Source organism: Callithrix jacchus, chromosome 2, assembly GCF_049354715.1.
Source record: "Callithrix jacchus isolate 240 chromosome 2, calJac240_pri, whole genome shotgun sequence".
Classification (NCBI taxonomy): domain Eukaryota; kingdom Metazoa; phylum Chordata; class Mammalia; order Primates; family Cebidae; genus Callithrix; species Callithrix jacchus.
In genome coordinates, this window is record NC_133503.1 from 67,320,453 (window position 1) to 67,343,011 (window position 22,559).

Below are 22,559 nucleotides of genomic sequence, written 5' to 3' on the forward strand. Positions count from 1 at the left end.
TGATGACAGGCCCAGAAATATGACCAGCAATTATACCCCTTCAGATGAACAGGAAAAGCCAATGTGCTGGAATTCTCTTCGTTCTGCTGGGCATTTAGGGATGTCCAAGGACCTGTGTTTTTAACAAAGATGACTTTATGACCATTCTAAGGATCGAACAGATTCCTGCACAGGGTGCCAGTTTCAAGTTAGGTCCTCGTAGTATAAGCTCTCTTCTGAATGTAAACCTATTTGCATTGTCATTTCTAAAAGTCCAGTAGGTTTCTGGATATTGTAAAGATACCGAGTACAGATACGATTTTGTAAATTTCATAGTGTTTTATTTTGAGGTGAGAGTTTTGTTCGAGTTTATAAAAGATATTTTCCTATTCAGACCTCAGGGCTATTTTGTGACCTACAAATAAATGTGATTCCCAGCAGCTTCGATTTTTCATATTCAAAAAGTTAATAATCTTTAAATTAAACATAATGTGATATTATTCAGCAAAAAGAAGGTTTTTCCCTTTTAACTTCTAACAAATTGTGTATCTCACGTTTAAAAAATATGGAAAAATTGCGATAATGTAAAAATGTGGAAGAATTGTGGCTAAAGAATAAAACAAATCACTTGCTAAATAGAACACGTTCCTATGGTCCAAAAAAAAAAAAAAGATTAAGAATAACAACATTATCTCTGAATTATGTAGTTTTTATAACTAGTTTTTAACAAGGATAATTTCATGAATTCTGAATACTAAAGCCTAGTCTAAAAATCATAGGATATTGTGAAAAAGACATGTATTATGTGTATGTATAATCAGTAGAAAGTTAAAGGTCATTGCTTTCATTAGCAGGGTGAACAGTAGTTTTTTTCCCCATCGGTAATGCTAAAAGTTGCTATTCTAAGTCTTCTACCCACCACTAATTTAACACAACTCTGCTGGGTTGCGTTAAATCATACTGGTTTATTTAGCGGTTCCATGTTCACTCCTCAATAGATTTTATGTATTTCTCATACACTTCTTCACTCTTAAATTCATCTAGTTCTGAAGTGTCATCCTGATCAGCCAACCATCTTCATAACAAGATTTGTTTACAAGACCTGGATTTTATGCAAGAGCTTCATTAATTTCAGTGACTTCTCCTGATAAAGGAGAATAAAGTTCACTAGCAGCTTTCACACTTTCCAAAGCACCAAATTCATCTTGTTTATTTAATTTTGTCCCAACTTCAGGCCGACTACAGTAAACAACATCTCCCAATGCTTCCTGTGCAAAATTGCTGATTCCCACTGTTCCAATCTCATTCTCTGTTGTTATCCATTCATGTTTCTCTGTGAATTTACGCACTGAAAGCAGAGTGGGTCCCATGTGCAGCTTCCGGACGGCGCCCACCCCCCAGCTGCCAGGGCCTTGGTGGGCAGGACGCGACTGCGCGCAGGGTGCAGAGCACTGCCCGCAAGCTCCGTGCCGCTCGCAGCGCCATGTTCCTTATTTTCTTTTTTAACTCAATTTTGCAGAGGAAAATATTTGCTTACTTTCAAAATTTATATATGGGCATATCTTTCAGGAGAATGGTGGCTCTGGACAAGGCTGATGGTCAGATGTGCTAGAGAGGGAGTGTAATGTGCAATGTGGCCCAGCAAGCATGCTCAAATCCCATTAGCTTTATGACCTTGCATGAGCTACCCACCTTAGTTTCCTAATCCTTCTGCATTCTCTAAACCAAAACAGTTCTATAGCAGTAGACTCCAGAAAGGATTATGTATACTTGCACTGCAGATATAGTCACTTAAAACAATCACCCTATAGAATATCTGTGTTTTGTAGATCAGGAATTTGGGAGCAGTTCAGTTGGGTAGATCTGGCTCAGAGCCTTGCATGAGGTTTCTCTCACATGATGAGTAGAGCCCTGGCATCCCAGATGTGTCTTCTCTCACACATCTGAAGCCTGGGATGGGAAGACTCAACAGCTGGGTGCTGGAGAGCTGGGTATCCTCAGCTTCTCTGTCTCCCTGGGTTCTCTCCAAGTGGTTTCACCAGTCTGGTGGCTCCTGAGTAGCTGGACTCTTCATACAGTGACTCCTGGCCCCAAGGCAGCATATCTAGACAGACCAAGAACTGAGTGGAAGCTATATCCTCTTCCATGACCCAGCTTTCGGGGGCACGCAGCGTCATATCTGCTTCTGCCACTCATTCAGAATTGAGTCCTTAAGAATGGCCTATATAAAAGGGGGAAATAATTAGTCTCTGTCTTTAATGGGAGGAATATGAAAGAATTTGTAGGCTTACTTTAATACCACCATTGTATAGAACACAGAATTGACTCCCTTGAAGTAATGAAGGCTATTTGGGATGTGACAAAGAGAGGAAGCTGGGACAGTCCTAAAGGTATTCTTGTGTACCCAAGAGTGTGATGAGTGTGAGAAGAGATGAGGGGTATGGCAGAGTCTCTAGCATCCCAAAGGACAGTGGAGGGGATCGCAGTGGGGACTGTACAGGCTAAGTCCTAATGGGGCCTCAGAGGACTCAGAGGGTTTCACTATGAGTAATGAGCAGGTCTGGGCATTGCAGTGGACACCAGCATGGACTAAGGGTAGCTGTGGATCAGCCCCTCCCTCGCCCTCCCTCAGCCTACATGCCGTGGAAGCCATCCAGAGTTACAACCAGGGAAGCAGGAGGAAAAGGGCCAGAGAGAGAAGTTCTGAATTGACAGAGTTTATGTCTGGCTGAAAAAAACTTTCGGTGACTGAATGTGTCTGGATTACATGTTCTAATATCAGGACAAATAGAAGGCTGTCTTAGTCTGCTTAGTGTTGCCATACAGAAATACATGAGGCTGGGTAATTTGTACAGGAAAAGGTTATTTGGTTCATGATTCTGATGATTAGAAAGTCACAATTGGGCATCTGCCTCTGGTGAGGTCTTCTTCTCATAGTAGAAAGTGAAAGGGAGCTGGGTGCAGAGATCACATAGAGCAGAAGCGAGAGAGTAGGTAGGTGCCAGGCTCTGCAGGAACTAATAGAGTGAGAACTCACTCACCCCTAAGGGAGGGCATTCATCTATTCATGAAGCATTCACCCCCATGACCCAAACACCTCCCATTAGGCCCCAATGCCAACACTGAGGATCAAGTTTCATGAGATTTTGGGGAACAAACATCTAAACTATAGCAGAAGCTAAACTCACATATAAAAAAAATAGCTGCATTTCTTGCATATTATAGCTTTTTCTTAAAAGCATTATATATACTTGAAAATAGGGGACCTGGATTTAGTATCTGTATAATCTTAAGTAAGTTACTGAGTATGCCTACACGTCAACTTTTTTAACCCAGGGAAACTCAATCTTAGTGGAGTTTTGTGGGTAATTCAAATAATATAATTGTTGAGAAAATTCACAAGTAGAAATGCTGCAAGCATGTGAGCGGCATCTCCTCTGAGACGCCACCTGTGATTCACCACCCATAGGCTTCAGGTTCACTATTTTCATAAATTGTTTGCCTTTATGCTGAGAATTGCCCATGAAAGCACACTTTTGTTAGAAGTAAAAGGGGTTTTGAGGAAATAGGAATGCCAACTCTTGGCCCTGCCAATCATCTATATCACATGACAGGACTGCTAAGTGAACCCTAGGCATGGAATAAGAGTGGAATGGGCATTAGTACCACTGCTTAATGTCTCAGTACAAAGTTTCTAGGACTGTCCTGAAATCAACCTTTTGTCTTTTATCTGCAGAGCCAAGATTTCTTTAAACCAAACCTGAGGTTTATTCCTGTAGGTGGCAGAACTACAGTGAAAGCTAAATTCTCAATCCTACAGGGTTTCTTCTGTTAAACTCTGGGGAAAGATGAACAGATTCCAGCGCAGTCAGGGACATTAGATCCCAAAGTTCCACCAAGCTTTGTTCTCCAGTAGAAGCAGCTCTCCCACCCCTGCCTGGGGAGCTCAGCTGTCCTTGGCCTTGGGAACCTGTGTAGTTTTCTCATAGGGCTCTGCTGGCCCTCCCCGTTATCTATCCCACCACCTCTCCTTGCTTCTTGATTTGTAACTAGGCTCAAGTTCTGGCCAGCCCTGAAGGGTTAGGTGTAAAGCATGACTTTGTGATGAAGTATGATACATACTGAAAGATTGGCAAGATTTTCCCAAGTTATATGGACAGAAATCAGAGGAATACATGTGGATTTCAAGGGTGTGGGATCAAAGTGGAAAAACAGTAAAGGTAGATCAGACTGAATTGACTGTTATGCATCTGCGTTAGTTTCGGCTGCTATAACAAAAATACCCATTCAAATGGGAGCTTAAACAACAAAAATTTATTTCTCATCGCTCTGGAGGCTGGGAAATCCAAGACCAAGATGCCAGCCAGTAGGTTCGGTATCTGGTGAGGGTATGTTTCCTGGTTTGCAGATGACCATCTTTTCATTTTATCCTCACATGGCAAGAGAGCAGAGAGAAAGAATAAAAGCTCCTTTGTGCCTTTTCATTGGGGCATTAAATTCATTTAAAGGGCTCCACCCTAGTGACCTAATTACCTCTCAATGCCACACCTCCTAATACATTATATTGGGGGTTAGGATTCAACATATGAATTTGAGGAAGGACGTGGTGGTGACACATTTAGTCCACAGCAGAGTCCATTAAGTGCACTGCAAATTTAGTGTTTTAGCTCAAAGGGCCAGGAGTGACTCTAAAGTTTGCTTGGTGGGTCAAGTGAAATATGGACCCAGAGATATGTCAGGCTAAATAAATGTGAAAATGATGGAATTGCTTTGCCATACTGTGGAGGAAGTTACCCAAAACTTCGGGAGATTGGAGTGCTGCAGTGAGTTTATCATGTATGACTTGTTCACGCTCCCTGGGAAGGCCCAGAGGACATGCTCCTCATCGTGGTTGTGAGAAATAAGCTAGTGAGGAAAATCTGGCAACCTTGAAGCTTTCCGTGGTGGCTTTCATAAATTAGCCTGGGAACTTCTACCACTGAACTGAGACTCTAACACAGTAGGAATAATGGGATTTAAGATGGAAAGACCCAAGAGGTGTCATTTAATCAGAAGACAAGGTGGATATGATTAGGGTAATAGACAGAGGAGCCAAGTCAGCCAGTCATCAGAGCAGCCTGAGTTACAGAGGTTTTTGGCATCAGCTAGTTGATCGTGGCATCCCTCAAACTGAAAGAGATGGTCCACATACTGAAGTCTTGTTTGATCTATCTAAGCAGAAAAGCTCTAGATTTAATGATCAGAGCCTTGTCTTGAAGAATTAAAGCACAGAATTATGACCCCTCAATTCCCTCTCAGACTTGAATTAATTTACAAACCCCTCATCCCTTGAATGAAGGAGAGGCTGGATCCGCTTGAAGAATGGCCCTGCTATATTGCTGAGAATGTATACTGTTAATCTTCCTCCCCAGCCTTCCACAGTGGAACCTATGGCTGTTTACATTGGGGAAGGGAAAATAACAAGACTCAACCAGGATCACTGGGCAATGGCTATGAATTGACACTAATTCCTGATGACTCAAAACATTACTGTAGTCCAGTGGGTCAGGTAGGGGCTTATGGAGGTCAGGTGATCAATGGAGTTTTGGCTCACATCTATCCCACAGTGTGCCCAGTGCAACCCAGAGGCCATCCTCTGGTTATTTTCCAGCTCTTTGTATAGTTGCAATGCACACATTCAGCAACTGGCAGAACCCCTAAAGATCTAGTAGAAAGCACCAGAACAGTGTCTACTGATGAAAATAGCAAACTGTATTCCTAGAGGAATTGCAGAGATTTGTGTCATCATCATCAAGGACCTGAAAGATGCAAGGGCACTGATTCTTACCACATTTCCCATTCTACTCACCTAGTTGACCTGTATAGAAGATAGGTCTTAGAGAATAATAAAGATTTAATTCAAATTTAATCTGGTTGTGATTGTAATTTCAGCTGGTGTGGTTTTGTTGCTGAAGCAAACCATCACATTATTGGGCATCTGCTATGCAGCTATTGATGGACATTTTTTTCTCTATATCTACTGGCAAAGACCATCAAAGGCAACTTACTTTCAGCTAGCAAAGCCAGCAACACATCTTCATTGTCCTACCTCAGGGGTATATCCACTCTTTATTCCTAACTTTTAATAGTCTTCAGAGATCTTAATTGTCTTTTTCTTCTAGAAAATACTGGTCCATTACATTGATGCTATTATGCTGATTGAAACTGGTGAGCATGAAGTAGAAATTGCTTTAGACATATTAGCAACATGCCTGCATATAATAGGGTGGAAAACTTCAGGGTCTAGCCACCTTGATGAAATGTCTAGAGTTTTAATGGTCCAGGACTTGTTGGTAAAGAACAAGTTGCTGCATGTGATCCCTCCTATTAACAAGAAAAAGACACCATGCCTAGTGTACCATTTGGGAGTTGAAGGCAACATATATTTCACTTGGGTGCATTTACTGAGTGACCTGAAAAGCTGCCAGTTTTGAATGGGGCCCTGAACAAAAGAGGGTTCTCCAAAAGATACAGGCTGCTGTCCCTCCTGCTCTGTCACTTGAACTGTACAACTGAGCATATCCCACAGTTCTAAAGTGTTAGATAGGGAAGCTACTTGGAGCCTTTGGAAGGCTCCTGCAGGTAAATCAAAGTGCAAATTCTTAGAAAAAAATTTTTTTTTTTCCCGAGACTGGGTCTTGCTATGATTCCCAAGCTGACCTTAAACTCCCGGGATCAAGCAATTCTCCCATCTATCCTCCAGAGTAGCTGGGACTACAGGCATGAGCATGATACCGTGCTAGATCCTTAGTATTTTTCAGCGAATACCTGCTACCTTATGTGGATAACTACTCTCCTTTTCGGAAGCAGTTTTTGGATTGTTACTAGACCTTAGCAGAGACTAAACACTGACCACGTTACCTTGTTACCACGTTATCTGAGCTGCCCATCACAGGGTATTGTCTGACCCACCAAGCCATGAAGTTGGAGGTGCAAAGCAGTATGTCAACCTCAAATGGAAGTGGCATATGTGACATCAAGCATAAGCAGGCCATGAAGTCACAAAGAAGTTGCATGAGGAAGTGGCCCAGATTCTCACAACCTCCATTCCTGTTACATTGCCTTCTCCCTCCAACCTGCACCTACAGCTCCATAGTGAGTTCTCTATGTCCATTTGACTGAGAAAGAAGAAGCTTATGCTTGGCTTACACATGGCTTACATGATATGCAGGAATCATCCAAAATTGGACAGATGCAATGCTGCAGCTGCACTCGGAGATGGATCCGAGGGGCACATGTGAAGAGAAATCCTCCCAGTGAGTAGAACTTTGAACAATGCATCTGATTGTTCCTTTCACATGGAAGAACACATGGCAGGAGACATGGGTCTATATTGATCCTGGGCTGTGGCAAAAACTTTGGTTACATAATCAATGACTTACAAGGAAATGGAGAACTTGTCTGGTGACAGAAAATTCTGTGAAAGAAATATGTAAATAGACTCCTAATGGGCACAGAGTATAACGATATTGTGTTAGCCAGTTTTTATTGCTATCAAGGAATACCCGAGACTGAGTAATTTATAAAGAAAAGAGGTTTAAGTTCTGGGTTATGGTTTTGCAGGCTTTACAGGAAACATGATGCCAGAGTCTGCTTGGCTTCTAGTGAAGCCCAGGAAGCTTTTGCTCATGGCAGAAGGCAAAGCAGGAGCAGGCTGTTACATGACGAGAAAGGGAGCAAGGGGCAAGAAGGTGCCAGCCTCCTTAAATAACCAGCTCTTGCATAAACTCATAGAATGAGAATCACAGAGCAAGTACTCACTTATTACCGTGGGAAGGAAACCAAGCCATTCATGAGGGACCCAGTTCTATGACCCAAACACCTCCCACCAGGACCCACCTCGAATGCTGGGGATCACATTTCAACATGAAATTTGGAGGCGACAAACATTCAAACCATATCTATATAAATTTAAACTACTGAGTGCCACTAAAGGATGAATCCAGGGGAAAGAATTCTAATAAGGACCTGTTGTGTGGACCAGCCTCCTTTCCAGCCACTTTTATCATTGCCCAATGGGCTCTTGAACAAAGTGGTCATGGTAGAGGGGGTGGAGATTATGTTTGGGGCTCAGCAATGTGGACTTCCATTTACAAAGGCTGACCTGGCTATACTCCCTGCTGAGTGCACAATTTGCTGATAGCAGAGACCAACACTGAGCCTTTAAGATGGCGCCATGCCTTGGGGGATCAGCCCATTACCTTGTGGAAGACGGGTTACACTGAACAACTTCCATGATGAAAAGAACAATGTTTTGTTATTCCTGGAATAGTCGTGTATTTTGCATATAGATTTGCTTTCCCTTATTGTAAAGCTTCTTGTACACTTCAGGAATAATTCTTTTTCGCACATAGGTTTTGCAAATTTTTTGTGAAATATATTCCTAAGTATTTAAAATTAGTTGTGATTTAAAAAGGGGTTTTCCTTGATATTATGCCCTCTGTTTGTTATTTGTGGATATGAAGACTATTTTTTAAATCTAATTGTTTTAATGCATCATTGTCTTAAATTATATAGGAAGAAATGTAGCATTGCAAATCAAAGTTATAGTAGTACTAGCTTTTAGACTGATAATTAAAAAAATGAATTACTCTCTTAAATCGTGTAGAAAACAAAAGTGGAGTTATGAACCATTATTATAATAATACTCACTTTTTTTAACCTTTACTGAGATCTTTATTTTTTCATATGACTTCGCGTTACTGTCTAGTATCCTTTTATTTCAATCTGCAGGACCCCCTTTAGCATTTCCTGTGGCATATGTAGTGGCATTTCCTGTGGCATATGTAGTGGCATTTCCTGTGGCATATGTAGTGGTACCAGACTCCCTCAGCTTTTGGGACTGTCATAATTTCTTTCTCACTTTTGAAGGAAAGTTTTGCTGGATTATGTGAGTCTTGATTAACAGGTTCTTGTTTTTGTTTTTCATTTTGAATATATCAGCCACTGCCTTCTAGTCTCCAAAGTTTCTGATGACAATCTTCAAGGTCTTGGTTTTTCACCCAGAATGTAGTATGGTGGCTTGATCATAGCTCATTGCAGACTTGAACTACTTGGCTCAAGCAATTCTCCCTTTTCAACTGAGACTACAGGTGCATGCCACAATGTCTGACTAATTAAAAATTAAAACAGAGTCTTGTTATGTTGCTTAGCTGGTCTCAAACTCCTGGTCTCAAGTGATCCTTCCAACTCAGTTTCCTGAGTAGCTGGGATTACAGGCACAAGCCATCATGCTCAGCTGATAATCTTATTAGGGATCCCTTTGTATAGCATGAATCACTTCACTCTTACTGCTTTCTAGATTTTCTCTTTGTCTTTGTCTTTCCCCAGGTTGATGATGCGTCTCATTGTGGGTCTCTTTAAGTTTCTTGTATTTGGTATTCTTGCAGCATCTTGGGTGATCGTATTCATGTCTGTCAGTGAATTTGGAAGGTTTTCATCCCTTTTTTTCAGAGATTCTCTCTACCCCTTTCTCTTTCTGGGACTCCCACCATGTGTATGTTGACCTGCTTGTGGTATCCCATGTATCTCTTAGGCATTGCTCACTGTTCCTTCATCTTTTTTTCTTTCTGTTTCTCAGACTCAACAATTTCTATTGTCTTATCTTCATATTCATTGATTGTTTTCTCCGCTGGCTCAAATATTTGAATCCCTCTAGTAAATTCTTTTTCTTTATTTCTTCTAAAAAAAAAAGGAGGGATTTATGTGCAGAACGTGCAGGTTTGTTAGATAGGTATACGTGTGCCATGGTGGTTTGCTGCACCTAATGACCTGTCCTTGAAGTTCCCTCCCCTCATCCTCCACCCCCTGGTGGGTGTTGCTCCCCTCTCTGTGTCCTCCATGTGTTCTTAACGTTCAACTCCCACTTATGAGTGAGAACATACAGTGTTTGGCTTTCTGTTCCTCTGCTAGTTTGCTGAGGATGATGGCTTCCAGTTTCATTCATGTCCCTACAAAAGACATAATCTCATTTCTTGTTATGGTTGCATAGTTTTCCATGGTACATATGTACCACATTTTCTTTATCCAGTCTCTTATTGATGGGCATTTGGGTTGGTGCCATGTCTTTGCTATTGTAAATAGTGCTGCAATAAACATACGTGTGCACGTGTCTTTATAGTAACATGATTTATATTCCTTTTGGTATATATCCAGTAATGGGATTGCTGGGTTGAATAGTATTTCTGGTTCTACATCCTTGAGGAATTGCCACATTGTCTTCCACAACGATTGAACTAATTTACATTCCCACCAACAATGTAAAGCATTCCTATTTCTCCACAGCCTTGCCAGCATCTATTGTTTCCTAACTTTTTAATACTCACCATTCTGACTGGTGTGAGATGATATCTAATTGTGGTTTTGATTGGCATTTCTCTGATGATCAGTGATGTTGAGCTTTTTTTCATACATTTGTTGGCCACATAGATGTCTTCTTTTGCGAAGTGTCTGTTCATATCCTTTGTCCACTTTTTGATGAAGTTGTCTTTTAAATGTAAGTTTCTTATAAATTCTGGATATTAGACCCTTGTCAGATGGGTAGATTGCAAACATTTTCTTCCAATCCGTAGGCTGCCTGTTCACTCTGATGATAGTTTCTTTTGGTGTGAAGAAGCTCTTTAGTTTAATTAGATCCTGTTTATCAATTTTGGCTTTTATTGCAATTACTTTTGGTATTTTTGTCATGAAGTCTTTGCCCATGACTATGTCCTGAATTTGCCTAGGTTTTCTTCTAGGGTTTTTATGGTTTTAGGTTTTAGGTTTAAGCCTTTAATCTAGCTTGAGTTAATTTTTGTAAAAGCTGTAAGGTAGAGGTCCAGTTTCAGTTTTTGCACAGCTAGCCAGTTTTCCCAGAGCCATTTACCAAATAGGAGATCCTTTCCCCACTGCTTGTTTCTCTAAGATTTGTCAAAGATCAGATGGTTGTAGATGTGTGTTGCTACTTCTGAGGTCTCTGTTTTACTCCATCGATTTATATGTCTGTTTTGGTACCAGTACCATGCAGTTTTGGTTACTGTAGCCTTGTAGTATAGTTTGAAGTCAGGTAGTGTGATGTCTCCAGCTTTGTTTGTTGTTGTTGTTGTTTCCTTAGGATTGTCTTGGCTATATGGGGTCTTCTTTGATTCCATATGAAATTTAAAATAATTTTTTCTAATTCGATGAAGAATGTCAATGGTAGTTTGATGGGAATAGCATTAAAACTATAAATTACTTTGGGCAGTATGGCCATTTTCACAATATCGATTCTTCCTATTTATGAGGATGGAATTTTTTTTTATTTGTTTGTGTCCTCCCTTGTTTTCTTGAGCAGTGGTTTGTAGTTCTCCTTGAAGAGACCCTTCACATCTCTTGTTAGCTGTACTCCTAGGTATTTTATTCTCTTTGTAGCAATTGTGAAAGAGAGTTCATTCCTAATTTGATTCTCTGCTTGCCTATTGTTGGTGTAAACAATGCTTGTGATTTTTGCACATTGATTTTGTATCCTGAAACTTGACTGAAGTTTCTTATCAGTTCAAGAAGTTTTTGGGCTAAGATGATGGGGTCTTCTAAATATAAAATCATATTGTCTTCAAACAGAGACAACTTGACTTCCTCCCTTCCTCTTTAGATATCCTTTATTTCTTTCTCTTTCCTGATTGCTGTGGCCAAAACTTCTGATACTATGTTGAATAAGAGTGGTGAGAAAGGGTATCCTTGTCTTGTATCAGTTTTCAAAGGGAATGCTTCCAGCTTTTTCCCATTCAATATAATATTGGCTGTGGGTTTGTTATAAATAGCTTTTATTATTTTGAGATATGTTACATCAATACCTAGTTTATTGAGAGTTTTTAACATGAAGGGACACTGGATTTTATCAAAGGCCTTTTCTGCATGTATCGAGATAATAATGTGGTTTTTGTCTTTGGTTCTGTATATATGATGGATTATGTTGATTGATTTGCATATGTTGAATCAGCCTTGCATCCCAGGGATGAAGCTGACTTGGTCATGGTGGATAAGTTTTTTGATGTGCTGCTGGATTTGTTTTGCCAGCATTTTATTGTGGATTTTCACATTGGTGTTCATCATAGATATTGGCCTGAAGTTTTCTTTTTTTGTTGTGTCTCTTCCTGTTTCAGTATCAGGATGATGCTGGCTTCATAAATGAGTTAGGGAGGAGTCCCTCCTTTTCAATTGTTTGGATTAGTTTTGGAAGGAATGGTAGCCACTCCTCTTTGTATTTCAGGTAGAATTCAGCTATAAATCCATCTGGTCCTGGGTTTTTTTTTGGTTGGTAGGCTATTAATTATTGCCTCAATTTCAGAGCTTGTTATTGATCTATTCTGGGATTCAACTTCTTCCTGGTTTAGTCTTGGTAGGGTGTATGCATGTTGGAATTTATCCATGTCTTCTAGATTTTCTTCTAGTTTATTGCATAGAGATGTTTCTAGTATTCTCTGATAGTAGCTTGTATTTCTGCGGGGTCAGTGGTGATATCCCCTTTACCATTTCTTATCGTGTTGGTTTGATTCTTCTCTCTTTTCTTCTTTCTTTTTTTTTTTTGTATCAGTAAATTTATTCCAAGTAAGACTTGTGTGCACACACCAGGGAGATTATTTCCACCCAAAAATAAGCATTGTAGCAAAAATAGTTAATGCTTTGACCATGAAACTCAAAGATACTTGAAAAACCTCTTGAATAGCACTTTGAGTCACTTAATTCTGATAAATATTAATATTTGCCATCCATGCTTACCCAGTTAAAATTTTACAATATATTTTTCATTATACTTATTATTCATTATATTTACTACATATTTAAAACATCTTTGCTCAAATTTTGTTATTCCAAAAATAATTTTTCAATAACTTCAAAATATTCACATGTACCTCTTAGCAGTGCTATTGCAATACCAAAATTCTTTTTCTTCAAGTAACAAGTACTCAGAACACACCATTCCTGATCACAGATATAACTGATATGCTCTTTTACTGCTTGTTCTTATTTTAGTATGCCAACCATCACTTCACTGATATCCCAGAGTTTTCTTGCAACAAATTCATCTATAGCTTTGGGCAAAATTGTTCTTCCTCTTTACAATCACCAAAGTAGCTTCCTGACACTCCTTCTACCTCAGGTGAAGGGGCCAAATAAATGGAAGTCTGGGCACCTTCTACTGGAGTTTTGAGAAAAGCCCATGACACCAAATTGAAGGGTGGTTTGACCAACAGTGGAATATGTATGTGCCGCCCCAGATTTGTCCGTACAATACCAGGGTGCAACACATTGACAGTGACATTTGTGCCTTCTAAGCGGCGGGCTAGTTCCCTGGTAAAAAGAGTGTTAGTCAGTTTGCTCTGGCTATAACAAAAGCTTTTATTATAGCTTTGTTCACTGTTTAAGTCATCAAAGTTGATATCTCCATATTTATAAAGTTTGGAAGAAACTACCACAATCCTGCTGGGAGCTGAACTTTTGAGGAGTCAAAGGAGAAGACTGGAGAGTAGAAAGTGCCCCAGATGCTTCACTCCGAACTGCATCTCAAACCCATCTTCAGTCTTCATGTAAGGGCACTGGAAGGTCCCTGCATTATTGATCAGGACATCCAGCCTAGGCCCTTCCTGGAGCATATCCTGGCGGAAGGCGCGCACCGAGCGCAGCTAGGCGAGGTCCAGCTCCCGCACTACGAGCTCGCCCGCCTCGCCGACGCCGGGCTCTGGGCCGCACTCCGCGGCCTGGCGGAGCTCGTGGCGGAGCTGACCCGCCGCCTCCTCAGCGCGCGCGCGGTCCCGGCAGCCCATGATCACCCCCATTCCCAACCGTAGCAGCTCGGCTGCCCTGGCACGGCCCAGGCCGCTGTTCGCCCCAGTGATCAGCACGGTCTTCCAGTGCATGAGGCCGGGATCCCCGCCTCTGCGCAGCCTCTGGACCCCGGACCCTACGAACCGCCGGGCGCCCCCCACAGCGCCCCGCCCAGGGCGGCCAGTACAGCCGCCGCGGTGGCCACCGCCATCGCCGCCAGGCCTGCGGGCCCACCGGCCCCTCCACAGGCATTCCGGCGCCCTCTTTTCTTCTTTATTAGTTTAGCCAGTGGTCTATCTATTTTGTTAATTAAAAAAAAAAAAAAAAACAGCTCCTGGACTCGTTGATATTTTGGAGGGTTTTTTGTGTCTCACTCCCTCAGTTCTTCTCTGATCTTAGTTATTTCTTGTCTTCTGGTAGCTTTTGGATTAGTTTGCTCTTAGCTCTCTAGCTCTTTTAATTGTGACGTTAGGGTGTCAATTTGAGACCTTTCTAGCTTTCTGATGTGGGCATTTAGTGCTATAAATTTCTCTCTTTAACACTGCTTTAGCAGTGTCCCAGAGATTCTGATACATTGTCTCTTTGTTCTTACTGGTTTCAAATAACTTCTCGATTTCTGCCTTAATTTCATTGTTTACCTGGGAGTCATTCAGGAGCTGGCTGTTAAATTTCCATGAAATTGTGTGGTCCTGAGTGAGTTTCTTAATCCTGAGTTCTAATTTAATTGCACTGTGCTCTGAGAGACTGTTTATTAAGATTTCAGTTTTTTTACATTTGCTGAGGAGTGTTTTACTTCCAATTACGTGGTCAATTTTAGAATAAGTGCCATGTGGCACTGAGAGGAATGTAAATTCTGTTGATTCAGGGCAAAGAGTTCTGTAGACATCTACTGAGTCCACTTGATCCAGAGCTGAGTTCAAGTCCTGAATATCCTTGTTAATTTTCTGTCTCATTGATCTGCCTAACACGGACAGTGGTGGGTGTAAGGTCTCCCAATGTTACAATGTGGGAGCCTAAGTCTCTATGTTTGTCTCTAAGAACTTGTTTTGTGAATCTGAGTGCTCCCGGATTGGGTGCATATATACTCAGAATAGTTAGCTCCTCTTGTTGAATTATTCCTCTTACCATTATGTTATGCCTTTGTCTTTTTTGATCTTTGTTGGTTTAAAGTCTGTTTTGTCAGAGACTAGGATTGCAACCCTTGCTTTTTTTGCTTTCCATTTGCTTGATAACTTTTCCTCCATCCCTTTATTTTGAGCCTGTGTGTGTCTTTGCACGTAAGATGGGTCTTCTGAATATAGCACAACAATGGGTTTTGACTCTTTATACAATTTGCCAGTCTGAGTCTTTTAATTGGAGCATTTAGTCCATTTACATTTAAGGTTAATTGCGATGTTAGGGTGTCAATTTGAGACCTTTCTAGCTTTCTGATGTGGGCATTTAGTGCTATAAATTCCTCTCTGAACACTGCTGTCGCAGTTTTAGACACTGCTAAAACAATTCACATGGCATTATGTGTGGATTTGATCCTGTCATCATGAGGCTATTTCGTTATTTTGCACACTAGTTGATGTAGTTCCTTCATAGTGTCGTTGGTGTTTTTAGTTTGGTGTGTTTTTGCAGTGGCTGGTACCGGTTTGTTCTTTCCATATTTAGTGCTTCTTTCAGGAACTCTTGCAGGGCAGACCTGGTGTAATGAAATCCCTCAGTATTTGTTTGTCTGGAAAGAATTTTACTTCTCCTTGGCTTAGTTTGACTGGATATGAAATTCTGGGGTGAAAATTATTTTCCTTAAGAATGTTGGATATTAGCTTCCAATTTTTTTTTTTTTTTTGACTTGTAGAATTTCCACTGAGAGGTCTGCTATCAGTCTAATGGGCTTCCTTTTGTAGGTGACCTGGTCTTTCTCTCTGACTGTCCTTAACAGTTTTCCTTCATTTTGACCTTGGAGAATCTGGTGATTATGTCTTGGGTCTGGTCTTCTCAGGGAGTATCCCAATAGTGTTCTCTGTATTTTCTACATTTGCATGTTGACTTGTCTTGCTAGATTGGGGAAGTTCTCCTGGATAATATCCTGAGGTGTGTTTTCCAGCTTGTTTCCATTCTCTCTGCCTCCTTCTGGTACCCCAATCAATCATAGGGTTGGTCTTTTTATGAAGTCCCATATTTCTTGGAGGCTTTATTCCTTCCTTTTCATTCCCCTTTCTCTATTTTTGTCTGCATGTCTTATTTCAGTAAGCTGGGCTTCAAACTCTGATATCCTTTCTTCCACAGGGTTGATTCAGCTGTTGATATTTGCATATGCTTCACGAAGTTCTCACACTGTGTTTTCCAGCTCCATCAGGCCATTTAGGTTCCTCTGTAAACTGGTTCTTCTAGTTAGCAATTTCTGTGACCTTTCATCAAGGCTCTTAGTTTCTTTGCATTGGGTTAGAACATGCTCCTTTAGCTCAGCATAGTTTTTATTACCATCTTCTGAAGCCTACTTCTGTCAGTTTGCCCATCTGATTCTCCATCCAGTTATGCACCTCTGATAGAGAGATGTTGAGATCATTCAGAGGAAAGATACTCTGGCCTTTTTGGTGTTCAGCATTTTTTTTTTGGGGGGGTTGTTGATCCTTTCTCATCTTTGTGAGTTTGTCTATTCTCTGTCTTTGAGGCAGCTGACATTTGGATGGGGTTTTGCAGGGGCCTTTCTGTTGTTGCTGATGCTGTTGTTGCTCTCTGCTTGTTTTTCTTTCAACAGTCAGGTCCCTCTTCTGTAGGGCTGCTGCAGTTTCCTGAGGGTTAACTTCAGGCCGTATCCATCTGATTCACTCCCGTGCCTGCAGATGTCACTCAAGGAGGCTGCAGAGCAGCAAAGATGGGTGCCTGTTCCTTCTTCTGGGACCTCTCTGACCTCTAGGAGCACCAAGCTGATGACAGTAGGATCGCTCCTGTATAGCGTGTCTGACAATCTCTGTTGGAGGGTCTCACCCAGTTGGGTGGCACAGGGAGCAGGATGCATTTAATGAAGCACTTTGTCCCTTGGTGGTAGGGGTGTGTTTTGCTGGGGAGAAACCCACTCGTCTGGATTAGCTGGATTCCTCAGAACTACCAGGAGAAGAGGCTAAGTCTGCTGGTCTGCAGAGACTGCAGACCACCCCTCTCCCCAGGAGCTCAGGCCCAGGAAGATCCGAAATCTGTCCCTGGGCATCTGGCTGGAGTTACTGGAGATGCTCCAGGGAAGCCCTGCCCACTGAGGAAAGGATGGGTCAGCGTTAGACCTGAAGAGGCGCTCTGGCCACAGACTGCCACTGCCTGTGTATTGGGCTTTGGGGACAAGTCTTGGGACCGAGCCATCTAGCCTCCCTTGCCCCAGCAAGGGGAAAGCCCATCCTGGAGCTATAGAAATGGATGCCGCCTTGCCCCCACCCAGGGAGCTTAGTGTGTTAGTCAGTTCTGAGTCCCAGTGCTGGCTGCTGCCTCTTCCCCAAGGAGTTCAAGTGACTTAGACAATAGGCAGTCACAGCTGGTGCTGGTTGCCCTTCCCCTCAGGAGGGAGTTCGGTAGGCTTACGTGGATGCCAGCTGAGAGGCTGTAAGGATCTGCAAGTTTTGGAGTTGAGATGCTAGGCCTGGTGGTGTGGGTTCGTGAGTGGGACCTTCTGATCTGTCGGTTGCATGGTTCCCTGGAAAAAGCACTGTCTGCCCAGCTGGGTGGTGCACTCACTCACTGCCTCCTTTGACTGGCAGAAGGGTATTTTCCTTCCCTGTGTGATCTCGGGTGGGCCACTGCACTACACTGCTCTTCCTTCTCTCCAAGTGTCATGCCAGCCTTCTAGTCAATTTTTTTTTTTTTTTTTTTTTTTGAGACAGAGTTTCACTCTTGTTGGCCAGGCTGGAGGGCAATGGTGCGATCTTGGCTCACTGCAAACTCTGCCTCCTGGGTTCAAGTGATTCTCCTGCCTCAGCCTCCCGAGTACCTGGGATTACAGGCATGTGCCACCATGCCCAGCTAATTTTTTTTGTATTTTTAGTAGAGACAAGTTTTCACCATGTTGGCCAGGCTGGTCTTGAACTCCTGACCTCAGATGATCCACCCACCTTGGCCTCCCAAGTGCTGGGATTACACACGTGAGCCACTGTGCCCAGCCTCTAGTCCATTTTGATGACAGAACCTGGATACGTTGGTTGCTGGTGAAGGGTTCACACACTATGTTTTTTTTCTATGGGAGCCTCCAAACAGTGCTGCTTGGCCTCCTCTTTCCTCTAGTAAATTTCAGTTCTTGTATTCTTCAGATCAAGAATTGCTTTCAGGTTTCCTTTTATGTTTCCTATCTCTTCACTGATATTTCCAATTTATTCATACATAATTTTACTGACTCCCGCCGCATCTTTCTTTAGCTGAAGGAAGCATCTTTAAGACAGTTGTTTTAAAGTCTTCCTTGGTAGAGCTACCATCAGGTCTTTCTCAGGAACAGTATCAGCGGGTTATCTTTTTTCTCTTTCAATGGGCCAGATATTTTTCTGAGTTTTTTTGTGTGCCTTATGATTTTTTTTGTTAAACATTGGACATTTGTATCCATTAATGTCTAATAATTTAGAGTAGCAACTCTAAAAATCAGGTGACCTCCTTCCCCTGGGTTTGCTGCTTCATTTATTTGTTGCAATCTCTCTCTGTGCAGAGGAGTAGTGGCAGTAGCAGCTGCTGTTACTGAGGAGCCCCAAGTAAAAAGTCTTGCTAACGATTGAAGAGCATTATCCTGTTTAATTCTTACAACAAACCTACCATATGGTACATAAATACGTAAACATACATACGTACATACATAAACACAAACACAAATATATATATCTAAACATATAATATTCATGCCGCAGAAAATTGAAAACAGAGAGAAAAATCTTGAAAGAAGCAAGAAGAGAAACACTCTACCCTTTAAATACTTCACTTTCAATATTATTGATGTAATGATTATAGCAGGCTTTTCTTGAGAACATATCCAGGCAAGAAGAGAGTGAAGAATTTAAAGTGTCAAAATAAAAAAAAAGGAAACAAAGAAAGAAAGAAAGTGAGAAAGAAACACCCATTTAGAAATCTATACCCAGTAAAATTATCCTTCCAAGACCAAAAATATATATACTTTCATAGACAAACAAAAATAGTGGGTTATCAGCAGTAGTAGGCTTGACCCTCAGGGAATGTGAATACGAGTTCTTCAGGGAGAAGGAAAATGACAGTCAGAAACTTAGACTACAGAGTGAAGAGGACTGAGAAAAGAATACAAATAGGTAACATAAAATATTTTTTATTTCTCTTATTCTTAATTTATCTAATAGGTAATTTTTTTCCAACTTTTATCTTTGGTTTGGGGGTACATGTGCAGGTTTGTTACATGGATAAATTGTGTGTCAGGGGGTTGACATACAGATAATTTTGTCACCCAGGTAATCAGCACAGTACCTGACAGGTGGTTTTTAGTTCTCACCCTTCTCCCCTCCTTCACCCTCAAGAAGGCCTGGTGCCTATTATTTCCTTCTTGGTGTCCGCGTATACTCAGTGTTTAGCTCCCACTTACAAGTGAGAACATGGAGTACTTGGTTTTCTGTTTCTGTGTTAATTCACTTAGGATAATGCTCTCCAGCTCCATCCATGTTACTGCAAAGATAAATTTAAAATGAAAGTAATGATATATTGAGTGACTATCTCATACTGCTGAGTAATACATGTGGCAGCAACATCACAAGAGATGAAAGGGAGAAATTGGAAGTAATCTGTTATGTCTTCATTACCCATGAAGCAGAATAGGGTTGTTACATATAGACTAATAAAATATTATGCTGGGGACTCTAGGGCAATCATTAACAAAACGTTTAAAATAATCTAATTGATATAAAAGAAAAGAACATAAAGACGTATTATATAAAATGCTAAATTAAGACTAGAGAAGGCAGAAAAAGAAATAACAAACAAATGCAATGAATAGATGCAATTATAAGCGTGATATGTATTAATATAATATACCAATAATTAAGTGTGAATAAACTAAAAACATCAGTTAAATGACAGAGATTGTCAGAGTGGGTAAAAAGTTACCCAACCAAATTGTCTATAAGAATTTCATTTTAAATATAAAACTTATATACGTTAAAAGTAAAAGGGCGTTACATGATGTTAACACTAATCGAAAGAAAGCTGAAATAGCTATATTAATTTCAGACAAACCAAACTTCCGAACAAGGAAAACTACTAGGGATAAAGAGGGGGATTACATAATGACGAAGGGGTGAGCTCTCCAAAAATACATCATAATTCTAAATATGTATGCACCTAATAACAAACATCAAAATACATGAGGCAAAAGCTGAAAGGACCAAACAGAGAAATCTGTAAATTCACTTATATTCGTTTACTGAAGTTTCTCGGTCAGTAACTTCTGGCCCAAGCAGACAGAAAATCAGTAAGGATATAGTTAAACAGCACTATCAGTCAGCTTTATCTAATTGACATTTACAGGATATTCCACTAAAAAATATCAGAATACTTATTTTATTGAAGCTTACACAGAACAATCATTAACATACACCACATTCAAGGTAATAGAAATCTTTTTTTAAAATTTATTTATTTTACTTTAGGTGCATACTATATCTGGCATTTCTCCCCATGTTTTCCCTCCCCACCCTACCTTCCCTCCCCGCCCCCTGCTGCCTCTCCCTTACCACCCTTCAACTACCTGCAGTATGTGATACTCCTCTCCCTGAGTCCACGTGTTCTCGTTGTTCAACACCCACCTCTGAGTGAGAACATACGGTGTTTGGCTTTCTGTTCTTGTGTCAGTTTGCTGAGAATGATGGTTTCCAGATTCATCCAAGTCCCTGCAAAGGACATGAACTCATCGTTATTTATGGCTGCATAGTATTCCATGGTGTATATGTACTGCATTTTCTTTGTCCAGTTACCTTTAATGGGCATTTGGGTTGGTTCCAGGTCTTTCCTATTGTACACAGGGCTGCAATGAACATACATGTACATGTGTCTTTATAGTAGAACGACTTGTAGCTCTTTGGGTATTTACCCAGTAATGGGATTGCTGGGTCAAATGGAATTTCTATTTCTTTCTTTTTTTTTTTTTTTAAATTTCTTATTGGATTTTAGGTTTTGGGGTACATGAGCAGAGCATGCAAGAGAGTTGCGAAGGTACACACATGGCAGTGTGCTTTGCTTTTCTTCTCCCCTTCACCCACATTTGGTATTTCTCCCCAGGCTATCCCTCCCCACCTCCCCCTCCCACTGGCCCTCCCCTTTTCCCCCCAATAGACCCCAGTGTTTAGTACTCCCCTTTCTGTGTCCATGTGTTCTCATTTTTCATCACCCACCTATGAGTGAGAATATGCGGTGTTTCATTTTCTGTTCTTCTGTCAGTTTGCTGAGGATGATGTTCTCCAGATTCATCCATGTCCCTACAAACGACACAAACTCATCATTTCTGATTGCTGCATAATATTCCATGGTGTATATGTGCCACATTTTTCCAATCCAGTCTATTATCAATGGGCATTTGGGTTGATTCCAGGTCTTTGCTATTGTAAACAGTGCTGCAATGAACATTCGTGTACATGTGTCCTTATAGTAGAACGATTTATAGTCTTTTGGATATATACCCAGTAATGGGATTGCTGGGTCAAATGGAATTTCTATTTCTAAGGCCTTGAGGAATCGCCACACTGTCTTCCACAATGGTTGAACTAATTTACACTCCCACCAACAGTGTAGAAGTGTTCCTTTTTCTCCACATCCTCTCCAGCATCTGTTGTCTCCAGATTTTTTAATGATCGCCATTCTAACTGGCGTGAGATGGTATCTCAATGTGGTTTTGATTTCCATCTCTCTGATGACCAGTGACAATGAGCATTTTTTCATATGATTGTTGGCCTCATATATGTCTTCTTTCGTAAAGTGTCTGTTCATATCCTTTGCCCACTTTTGAATGGGCTTGCTTGTTTTTTTCCTGTAAATCTGTTTGAGTTCTTTGTAAATTCTGGATATCAGCCCTTTGTCAGATGGGTAGACTGCGAAAATTTTTTCCCATTCTGTTGGTTGCCGATCCACTCTAGTGACTGTTTCTTTTGCCGTGCAGAAGCTGTGGAGTTTCATTAGGTCCCATTTGTCTATTTTGGCTTTTGTTGCCAATGCTTTTGGTGTTTTGTTCATGAAGTCCTGGCCTACTCCTATGTCCTGGATGGTTTTGCCTAGATTTCCTTCTAGGGTTTTTATGATGCCAGGTCTTATGTTTAAGTCTTTAATCCATCTGGAGTTAATTTTAGTGTACGGTGTCAGGAAGGGGTCCAGTTTCTGCTTTCTGCACATGGCTAGCCAGTTTTCCCAACACCATTTGTTAAACATGGAAACCTTTCCCCATTGCTTGTTTTTGTCAGGTTTATCAAAGATTGTATAGTTGTATGTATGTTGTGTTGACTCCGGTGCCTCTGTTTTGTTCCATTGGTCTATATCTCTGTTTTGGTACCAGTACCATGCTGTTTTGATTACTGTAGCCTTGTAGTATACTTTGAAATCCGGTAGTGTGATGCCCCCTGCTGTGTTCTTTTTGCTTAGAATTGACTTGGCTATGTGGGCTCTCTTTTGGTTCCATATGAAATTCATGGTGGTTTTTTCCGGTTCTGTGAAGAAAGTCAATGGTAGCTTGATGGGGATAGCGTTGATTCTGTAAATTACTTTGGGCCGTATAGCCATTTTCACGATATTAATTCTTCCTA

The 22,559-nt window shown here is 41.1% G+C and overlaps 1 protein-coding gene and 2 pseudogenes across 5 annotated transcripts in view; 1 reads left to right on the forward strand and 2 right to left on the reverse strand.

Moving 5' to 3' along the window:
• Positions 1-626: 626 nt before the first annotated feature.
• On the reverse strand, positions 627-3,810 carry LOC118148781 (glycine cleavage system H protein, mitochondrial pseudogene; annotated as a pseudogene).
• A 3,254-nt stretch (positions 3,811-7,064) lies between these two features.
• The window catches only part of LOC144581560 (uncharacterized), a 102,938-nt gene continuing 87,443 nt past the window's right edge, over positions 7,065-22,559 (forward strand). For all 4 annotated transcript variants that reach the window (XR_013532522.1, XR_013532521.1, XR_013532520.1 and 1 more), the window contains exon 1: positions 7,065-7,274. Coding sequence is in view for 1 of the 4 variants with exons in the window: in XM_078365797.1 (XP_078221923.1) it covers positions 7,184-7,274 (91 nt within the window). In the remaining 3 variants the exon portion in view is untranslated. The remainder of the gene's footprint in view (positions 7,275-22,559) is intronic.
• LOC100386962 (retinol dehydrogenase 14 pseudogene) lies at positions 12,889-17,937 on the reverse strand (annotated as a pseudogene). The gene has a single exon (XR_013532519.1). The product of XR_013532519.1 is annotated as a retinol dehydrogenase 14 pseudogene (transcript).